The following is a 10,477-nucleotide window of genomic DNA, read 5'->3' as shown; positions in this document are numbered from 1 at the left end:
AATCATGTTTAAACCTCATTTTCATGGTATAATTATAGCTGAGCAAACCCAGTAATCCTATGATGGTGAATGCAGAACCAGGGAGAGGCAGTTATTCTGGTTAAATTAATCTGGAGCCTGGGACGCAGTAATTCAGCGTGTGTTCTTAACAACAGCTAGCCCCCCGCCCAGACAGTGAAAACCCGTATGACAAAGAGAAGCTTAAAAGGACTTCACTAGCACTAGGCAATATGACCTGTCCCTTCCCATTTCCCCCTATGGAGAGCAAAGAGCAGGAGTAAAGTCCATCCATCGAGCTGTCCCCAAGAGGCTGCAGTTCAGCGCCAATTCAGAATCCCCCTCACGCCTGGTTCTTAGTTACGGTGGTCACTTTTTCCTAATTTCTTCAAGCCACAAAACATGCACATTCTGATGAGAGGCAGTGCGGCAAAGAGGTTAGAATGTTGGACTAGGATCTGGGAGACCTGGGTTTGAATCCCCACTCTGCCATGAGAGTTCACTGGGTGACCTTGGGCCAGTCCCACACCACTCAGCCTAACCTACATCACAGGATTGTTGCAAGGATAAAATGGAAGACTGGAGAACAATGTGAGCTGCTTTGGTTCTCCAGTGGGGAGAAAGTGGGGTATAAATAAAATAAATGTGTGTGTTGTAGATTTTCCTCATTTAGTGTTTCTAAAAGTTTTGACAGCTGAGGTATACTTTATTTCTGAATTAAAACTTGAGGCTCGTTCCTCTTGTACCTGAAATCATTTATTGTAAGAAAAAGAACTCCCCCACATCCAACGGAGCCTCATCCCACGGGGATTCTGCACAAGTCCCATTTCTTGAGCTTGCAAGGCCCAAGCAGTAACACGTACAGAAATACAACATTTACCCCCCAGAGGCAGGAATTTCTGGGGGGCCCTCTGCCTCAGGAATGGACCCAATCTCACCTGATGCAGAGATGTGGTGGAATTACCGGATCCAAGCAGAGACCAACTGGAAGAAGATCAGGCCAGAAACAAGCAGGAGTTGGAGCAGGAAACTTCCTCTATAAAAAGGCATGTTTCGGGCTCACGGCAGCTTTTAATTATTTAACCACAATCAAGCACACTAACAATAGTCCGGCAACACACAAATGAAGAAATTGATGTTCTAAAGGGATGAAACCTGTTTCTCTGATTTCCTGTAAAATCTTCAACATAATCCCCTAGCCCAGGCAAGGTTGTTGCTGCATATTTTTAACTGCCTCCCTCAACATCCACTTAACTTTTTTTTTTAATCCCTTACTGGTAATGGACATAAATTACCAAACTAATAAATGTCCGCCTTCACTTGGATGCTTTTAGGTGGGTAGCCATGATGGGAAGAAGGAGGGAGCTCTGACTCTTGAGAGCTTAGACCCTGAAAATCTTGTTCATCTCCAAGATGCCACTGGACTCAAATCCAGCTGTTCACCTGCATGGACCGGGCTAGCCCGATCTTGTCAGATCTCAGAAGCTAAGCAGGGTTGGCCTAGTTAGTAATTGGATAGGAGACCACCAAAGAAGTCCAGGGTCACTACGCAGAGACAGGCCATGCCAAACCACCTCTGAAGTCTTTTGCCTCGAAAACCCTACAAGAAAGTGACAGCACTTTCCACCACCAATAAATATATAACGTGGTGATTCTTGGTGTATTTACAGAACCAAACCAAAGCACAGCAGCTCAGCGAATGTGAGGTAAGACGACACACGTGGCCCAATTGTAACCTCAGTGTCTCCAACAAAACCTGAAGCAACTTTTTAGATCAGCAGTCTGATTGCTGAGCAACACCCAACATCCTAAAATTTGATACTGGAATCGGGGATAATAGTTGGACATCTCAAAAGGCAACGATCAAAGCCAAGGCTGCCAATTCCTCTCTGAATTTGGGGAGGGGAATGACGCAATAGAACGGAACAGAAAGAGGAGAGGAGAGCATGAGAGCTTGTCTGGGGAATTTGCCTTTTCTTGCTCTGGGAAGAGAGCAGAACTAGGTGTCTAGAACAGACAGTATGACCTGAGAGCCAAGTCCTTTGTATTTGAACCCCCATTGTGAAGGGGGTAGTTTAATTCTAGAGTGCGGAGAATTCTGTCCTTGGAACCAATAGCCTCTCGCCAAATACCAGTTAGACTGTATAATTCCAAAGCATTCTTATCAAGCAGGTAAAGTTTCTAATGTGAGTGGTTCAGGGGATCACATGAGCCTGTGGATACCTGACAAAAAGAATGCCCAAACATGTACTTTATCATTATTCTAGAGATGTTAGAAACAAACTGTGGTGCTAAGCCTTGGTGAGTCATGCTCAAATTAAACCTTGCTCACTCACATACATGACCCCACGTGAAGCTGCCTTATACTGAATCATGCTGAATCATTGAGGTCAGTATTGTCTTTCATATCACCTATTACCCGATTCTTTTAACTTGCAGTGCCCTGGATTGAACCTGGGACCTTTCCCATGCAAAGCAGATGCTCCACCACTGACCCACGGCCCCTCCCTACAGAGCACCACCAGACTCGTTCACTGGTTCAGCAGAGTTCCCGAATCAGGACATTCCACCAATGACTCATCTGCACTTTCATGGGATTCCGGCAAGAGGCGGTGCACACGCCGATGGGAGTCCAAGTGCCCCTTCTTGCCAAACGAGCGGCCACAGTCTGCACACTCATAGGGCCGTTCACCAGTATGTTGCCTCTGATGCTCCATAAGGTGAGTGCTTTGGGTATAGCTCTTCCCACAGTCCCCGCAGACATATGGGCGCTCATGGGTATGTACCCGCCGATGCCGCGACAAATTTGAGCTGCGCCCAAAGGCCTTGCCACAGTCTGCACAGGCATAGGGGCGTTCCCCACTGTGAACTCGCCCATGTGCCAGAAGGTCAGAGCTCTGTCCAAATGTCTGCCCGCACACCTCGCATTTGTAAGCCTGCTGAGTCATTGGAAGGTGCGAACGGCGATGTCGAGCCAGCGTGGCAGCCTCCGTAAAAGATTTGCCACAGTAACTGCAGACGTAGGGCCGCTCCCCACGGTGCGTGGCTTGGTGCTGCTCCAGGTCCGTCAATTCCACAAAGCGTCGCCCACATTCACCGCAGCGGTGAGGCCGGACGCTGCCTTCAGCATGGGTAACATAATGCCTAGCCAGGTCAGGCCGCCGGGCAAAACGGCGGCCGCACAAGGAGCAGGCGAAGGGACGTTCACCAAGGTGGTTCCTTCGATGCTGCAGCAGATTGGAGCTAGTGCTGAAACAACGGCCACAATCTGGACAACTGTACGGCTTTTCCCCTGTGTGAGTCCGGAGATGCTGGACTAGAGTGGGCCGGCCAGCAAAGGTTTTACTGCAGAACTGGCAAGAAAATGGACGCTTTCCAGAATGGACTTGGCGGTGATTAGCCAGGGCAGAATTCTGACGGAAGGTCTGCCCGCATTCCGTGCAACGGTATGGCCGCTCCTCTGTGTGGATTCGCCGGTGTTGAGTCAAGGTGGTGCGATGTCCAAATGACTGGCCACAGTCAGGACAAGAAAATGGCCGCCCATTGACATGAATCAGTTGATGCTTTGTCAGGATAGAAAGGTCTGCGTAGGCCTTACCACATTCCCCGCAAACATAGGGCCTCTCACTTGAATGCAGGGCTCGCTGATGCCGAACTAGCGCTGATCTCACCCCAAAGGCTTTGCCACACTCGCTGCAAACATAGGGACGCTCACCCCGATGGGCCCGAAGGTGGCGAACGAGGGCTGAGGATTGTCGGAAGCGGCGTCCACACTCTGTGCAAGTGTAAGGGAGCTCTCCAGTGTGGATGAGGCAATGACGGACAAGGGCCGAATGACTGGCCAAGCTCCGGCCACATTCGCTGCAGATGTGGCGCGGCTTCGAAGGCCGTTCCTTGGCAACCAGCTCCGCCACAGGCATTGTCCACTCAACAACCGCTTCCTCATCAGATATATTCCCTGAAAGAGAGCCTTGTTGTGAGATGACTGCTTCAGGCTCCCCTCCCCCCCACCCACCCACCCCACTCTCTCTCTCTCTCTCTCTCTCTCTCTCTCTCTCTCTCTCTGGATCCTCCCCTTCTATTGTGGCAACCAATGGCCTCAGACTCTCCCCAAATGCTTGCCTTACTCCTCCCCAACAAGGAACCCTTCCTCACTGAAACCATCTGGGGAAAAGGTTGACTTACCTTCCACCCCAACGGGCATTTTCTCTGCTGGCGTTCCACCCACATAACCGATGTCCTCAGCTTCGTCCTCCTCTGACTCCTCTCCCCCCAGAGATACCTCAGGACAAAGGATCAGTTCGGCATCACCACAGCCTTCACCATGATAAGCAATTTTCTCACAGTCCTCAGTAGCAAATCCAGCAGCTGCCGGAGGCCCCTTTGGATAAAGGATTACCTCTGGTCCCTCCACAAGGGATCTCTCAGCGATGGGGTCCTCCGTGGTCTCCTCAAAGTCATCTAAATCGGATGCATCTTCGATGCTGTTTCTGAACACCTCTCCCTGCTCCTCAATAAAGACCACTGAGCTACTACTGGAAGCCTCCTCCCAATCCAGTTCCTCTCTGGCTTTTAAGTATCCTTCCGACCATTGCTGGCTCTCCTGTTTTCCTTGGCTCTTTACATATTGGGGTTCCCTTTCCGAGGGTGCTGGAGACAAATGAGCTTCTTCCACAAGGGAAACGTGCGCCCCTTGAAGCCTTTGTTGATGGCGATCCATTCCTCATTCTCAGTTCTGGCCCCAGCTTCTCCTGAGGGAGAAAAAGATACAAGTTAAAAAAGTAAGTCCATGCCTGGAAGAAATGAATCAGCAAAAATCTTCCTCGCTTTACTGGGGAAATGACCCAGCAATCTTGTTCACTCCTAGTACAGCAGCAGCATAGCTAGCCAGAGCAATGCCGTGCCCGAGGGTGTCCAACTAGAATCCAGAGGTGATGGAGAGTGCCGTCAAGTCATAACCAATCTATAGTGACCCCTGGTGGGGTTTTCATGGCAAGAGACTAACAAAGGTGGGTTGCCATTGCCGGCTTCTGCATAGCAACCCTGGTCATCTTGGGAGGCCTCCCATCCAATTACTGAGGCTGCTCCTGCTTAGCTCCTGATGAGATTGGGCTTGCTTGGGCTATCCAGGTCAGGGTGGAAACTGGAGACCTGAGTTCAAATGCCCTCTCTGTGATCAAGCTCACTAGATGACCTTGGACGAGTCACTCTTCACCTTCACAGCCTGCTTCTGGGATTCCTGGTGGGCCGTGTTAATCTGTAGCAGCAAAATAAGACCGTGAAGAATAACAAAATTTATTTTAGCCCAGGGGAGCTTATGCCAGAATAAAGGGTGTTAGTCTTCAAGGTGCTCCCAAACTCCTGTCTTATTCTTCAAATGTTAAAGAGATGCCCTGAGTCTCTGGCACTCTCTCATCCAAAAGAAACCAAACCCTGCAGTGCTATTGGTTGGTGGTGTGTGAAGCGCTTAACTCTTGCACAGGTGTTTTCCAAAATGACCAATGTTGCTTTCTAGAAAAGAAGTTTCAGACTCTTTTATTATACTCTGAAACATTCAGAAACACCAGCAGAATCACTCTATCCCTGCACCTGCAGAAATACAAGAAAAGTCCTTCCGAATCAGATGAGAGCAAGCGGTCCATCTAGTTCAGCACCCGCTTTCCCACAGCAACCAGCCAAGGATGTTACAGGATTGGACTAAGACAATGAAGATCTGAGTTCATATCCATACTCAGCCACGAAGCTCTGTGGGTGACCTCAAAACAGTCATATTCTCTCCGGGTTGTTATGAGGGATTTAATGGGGTGCGGGGAGAGAATTAGGTAGGTTGTCCTGAGCCCTTCAGAGGACGGGTGAGATAAAAGCAAGACAAATTAGATAGATTTGGTATCTAAGATAGATACCAAAGAAGAAGTATCCATACTAGTTTTAAACAAGAATGTTCCATTTAGCTATCACTGTTGCCTTCCCTTGGCTATAATCCTGCTAAGAATTCTGATTCATCCTGACCTGAATAGCCCAGGCAAGGCCGGGCTTATCGGATCTCGGAAGCTAAACAGGGTCAGCCTTGGTTAGTAATTGGATGGGAGACCTCCAATAAAGACCAAGGTTACAGGGGCAGGCAGTGGCAAATCCACCTCTGTTAGTCTCTTGCCATGAAAACCCCACCAGGGATTGCCATAAGTCAGCTACGACTTGACAGCACTCTCCACCACCACCAGTGCGGATCCACTCCCTTCTTTCTTTGTTCTTACATCTGCTTTCGAAGAATTTACCAAATTCCAATATTCTCTTTGCCTGCTTACCTCATATCCCGCCCCCCCCGGGGGGGGGGGACTAGATTGGCACAGACAGAAGGCCCTGGCACCTCAATACAGAAATACAAATTGGCATCACATCACACATCGCAGAGACAAAATATAAGCATAGAGGTAATACTTGAGACTCAGTGAATCATAGACTTAAAATAGGCTTCTGTTCTTTTTTTTCTTCCTTGCAATCAGGCCAAAAGAGACTACATGTCTCAGTAATCCATTTCTGCGTGCAGGTTGTCAATAAGTACCCAGAACTGGGGCGCTCTGGGATAAATAATAACAAAACTAGGCTTAAATAACGCTCTTCTCAGAGAGGTGAACAAGGTCAGTGTTATTATTATTCCCACAATGCAGCAAGTTTGATTTGCAGCCCAACCATTTAACCACTATGCCTCCCCGATGTGTTTTAGTTGTTTGATTATTTCATTTTATTTATTTAGGACGAGGAAGGCCTCAAAGCGGATAACAGTGTGCGTCAGTACAGTCCACTTCAAAGACATTTCAATAATAGGGTCTATAAATGCAAATGTGCAAAGATTTCCATTAATATTGCAGGGGGCGTTTTAAAAAAAATAGAATGTATACATCTCTTCACTAATAGTCTGAGTCTCAATATTAGCATATATTACTTAACAAGTTAACAGTATATATTAATCAACGGAACACACACAAACAAACACCAGGTTAACCCTTCAATAAAAACCACAAGACACGCAACTAATAGATTCCTACGATACGACTTACCTACCAGGTTTCAGACCCATTCCATCTTCTGTATTAAAGGAAAAAGAAGGGAGGGAGGGAGGGGGAGAATATAAGAGGCAACGCTAAAAGAAACCTCGCCAAAGTAAGAGCCCCTAAATCACATCAGCAGGCAAAGGGGCTCGCGTAGAGCCAGGGTCTCCTTGGGCGTCAGTTTCCTTTGCAAAGAAACATGGGAAGTGGAACGTTGAAGAGCATTCTGGGAGTCGTAGTTTTCCCTTCATATTGCCTTTTACCAAAATGCGTTTGTTGTATTCATTAACTGGATTTTTTTTTCTAAATCACATAACCCTTTCCTCCAAGAAGCCCAGCACAAGCCCCAAACGAGGTTCACACGTATTCTTCTCTATTTTAAACAACTGTATGTTGTCATAGGCAAATGCCTGAAAATATGTGACTGACCATCCTCATGTATACAACTGTAATTATTTTTTTAAAAATTGTAAAAGAGGAAGGTGCTTATATATGAATCCAAAATTGATACATTTTAGTACGGTTTTTACTCTTTGTAATTGATTAAAGATTTTGTGAATTAATATATTTTTATCTTATTTTTTATATTGACCTAGATTACCTATACACACACGGACTTTTTTCTTCTTTCAACCTTAGTTACCGTTTTTCCCCCCCTGGGTTGAAGTTTCCTCCTTTAATTGCTTTAGTAATCCACCCAACCCTTCTACTTTACAACATCCCTGTAAAGCAGGTTAGGCTGAAGAAATCAAACATCCTGCCTTGGCAATCCCTTCCTGGGAAAGGTCTAGCCGACAACCTGTGCTGTTTACACCACCACAAGACCCAACCAAGTTGTCTTATTGAATGTCTTTGGTGGTCACTCTCTACCAGGCCAGCTCCTGCTGAATCTTCAGCTGTTCACGTTACAGTGAACATCTGTTATGAAAAGCCAACATGTGGCTTTTCACTTTACAAATGAAACCCAGGACCAGGACCAGGTGTGTGCCTTCAATCACATGTCCAGCTGTGCATTGAATGTAGCATGAGAATTACTCAACACATGTATAAAAAAACCCAGAGTCATAGATTGTGTGTGTGTTCACCCACCATGACTTTGTTTTACAGAAACTAAAGCTTGGAAGGCTGGGTAACATTTTTGTGATTGCCTAGCAACCCATAAAATGTCCTAGGAATCTCAGAACCTAGTCTCAATAGAATTCTTTTCTTAAAGCTACAGGTGTAGTTTAGTTTGAGGAGTTTTGATCCTCCAATATATTTCTTTTCCAATTCTCTGCAGACTTGGGGTTTGTAGAGAAATCTCTCATCTGTCTCTGGCTCCATTTTGCAGATTTTTTGATCCACACTCTTTGGTGCAGTTCAGAATTGATTTACTCTACCATAGCCTGCCTTCCGGCAATTTAAAAGCTAGATGGGTTTTTAAAGATAGTCTAGAACATGATTGTTTTACAATAAGTGATTGACAGTTCAAATAATATCTCACCAACTGCCCTGTGCACAATGGCTGCTGTGCCTCACATGGCACCTTAATGCTCATACACAGACACCGATACTGGAGATGACACAGGTGCTCTAACTTTTAGACACTATGGGAACAGAGTTGAACCCTGAAAAATTAAAAGTCTAGTAACTCACAGTGAAAATCCCCCCAAAGGCAAAAAGAGGAACACTGATTTATCAAAAATTGATTTATCAAAGGGGGGATGGTGTCATGTACCCATTCATCCATGCCAATTTTGATTCTGATCCCGATGCTTAGTCCAGTTATTGTAAACACGATCTTGGTGTAACGATCTTGCTAGTGTTCTATTTCTCAGGCTTTCACAGGTTGTTATCTGTTGGACTCCAATGTTTATGACCTTGTATTTCCTCCCAGACTATGATATGTCTTTCTTCCTAGCAACGCATCGTGATACCACAAATATGTAAGATATTCTCACACAGAAAGAGCAGCAATGGATTGTTTATAATTGGGAGGGGGAGAAAGAAGTGAACTAGAAAAGGGAAGTGTCTCTCACATGTTGTCATTCCTGTCAATTTCTATTCCAGCTGCTTAGATGCTTGTCTTGCTCCTAAGTAGACCTATGAACCTGAATATGGAAATGATCTGATTTCTGAATAAAATCCATTTGACTAAGCACTTGTGTCTTACTTCAAATGGGCCGGAGATCTGTCTGCTATATCCTGTCATCCATAGCCTGACAGATGGGGGCAACTGAAAGACGGGACTCCACTCACAGAACCACCCAAAAATTCTGGGCTCCACTCTTGCCTTCAGTCCCAGCCTCACTCTGGACTTGGAGCAAGAATGCTCTGCTCAGAGGCCCTGGCCAGATTTCAGATCCTTTGATTCCATAATTTGGCAAACCTCACCTAGTAGCCAAGAGGTAACATGAATAGTGTGGCTTGGGAAACCACTGTGCACATCCGGTATAGAATCCTCATCAGTTTTGAATCAGAACCTTATTCTGAACTAATTTGTTGTTGAATTCCAAATAAGGTTTAGCAAAGTTCTGATCTGATTAAGGGGAGAAGAAAAAAACAGACCGGAGTTTTGGACTGCAGCCTGGTTTCGAACTCCCTGACTGGGAGTCACTTGGCAGGTTGTTTTTTAATGAAGACATCAACACAGAACACTTTGAAATAAACCCAGTTTTATATTTGTAATAGACTCCGGCTTGATACATTCCTAGAATTACAGGGTGGCAAACCGTACCACCAAACCCATCAAGCAGAAAGGATCGGAGGACAAGGAAGAGGTAATCTGACATTTTGCTACCCCAACAAAAACTGCCCCCTCCAGAAAAGTCACAGACATAAATAATTGGAGAAATCCCCTACAGTTATTCTCACTGGGATGCTATAGGAGCATTTTCATGTGCCAGTCTCAGGCAGCAGGGGGGGGGGGGGGAGTACAGGACAGGAGTGTTAGCCCTGAGTTACAGAAAAGGGGTGCTTCCCAAATAAGGGGGGGCACACAGAGATGGTTGAAATAAAAAGGTAACATGATTGGTGGAGAAGAAAAAGAGGGAGGAAAAAGCAGGGGAGAGATAAGGAAAAGGCAATTCATTTAATTCATTAAACATAATTAAATCTTGCATCCTGTCCATCTTCAGACAGCTCCCAGGTGTATTCCATGCAGGGGAAAAACAGCCAAAATATTTCTAATCTTTCGGAAAGAAAGAGCACCTTGATCTCTGGGCACATTCTTACTTTCTCCAGGGAAGCAGCCCGCATGGCAAAAGAAGCTCCCAAGTAAAATTTTCATGCCGCTTCTCTGGCCCTTCAAACCAGACAGCACTAGGACAGCTACTTAATGTGGTGGCTCCAGGCCTGATCCAACCACTGAACCACACCAATTGAGTTGTGGATTTTCCAGGCTGTATAGCCGCGGTCTTGGCATTGTAGTTCCTGAGGTTTCACCAGCAGCT

The 10,477-nt window shown here is 46.1% G+C and overlaps 1 protein-coding gene across 1 annotated transcript; it reads right to left on the bottom strand.

Moving 5' to 3' along the window:
• Positions 1-737: 737 nt before the first annotated feature.
• Positions 738-7,207, bottom strand: LOC129338214 (zinc finger protein 883-like). The gene is made up of 3 exons (XM_054992271.1): positions 7,056-7,207; positions 4,183-4,748; positions 738-3,955 (listed from the first exon to the last, which is right to left on the bottom strand). The coding sequence occupies exons 2-3, from the start codon at positions 4,715-4,717 to the stop codon at positions 2,529-2,531; spliced, it is 1,962 nt and encodes a 653-aa protein (XP_054848246.1). The 5' UTR covers positions 4,718-4,748; positions 7,056-7,207; the 3' UTR covers positions 738-2,528.
• Positions 7,208-10,477: the final 3,270 nt, after the last annotated feature.

Source organism: Eublepharis macularius, chromosome 12 (assembly GCF_028583425.1).
Source record: "Eublepharis macularius isolate TG4126 chromosome 12, MPM_Emac_v1.0, whole genome shotgun sequence".
NCBI classification, from domain to species: Eukaryota; Metazoa; Chordata; class Lepidosauria; order Squamata; family Eublepharidae; genus Eublepharis; species Eublepharis macularius.
Note: the sequence above shows the minus strand (reverse complement) of the source record. Positions and strands in the feature narration are given on the sequence as shown.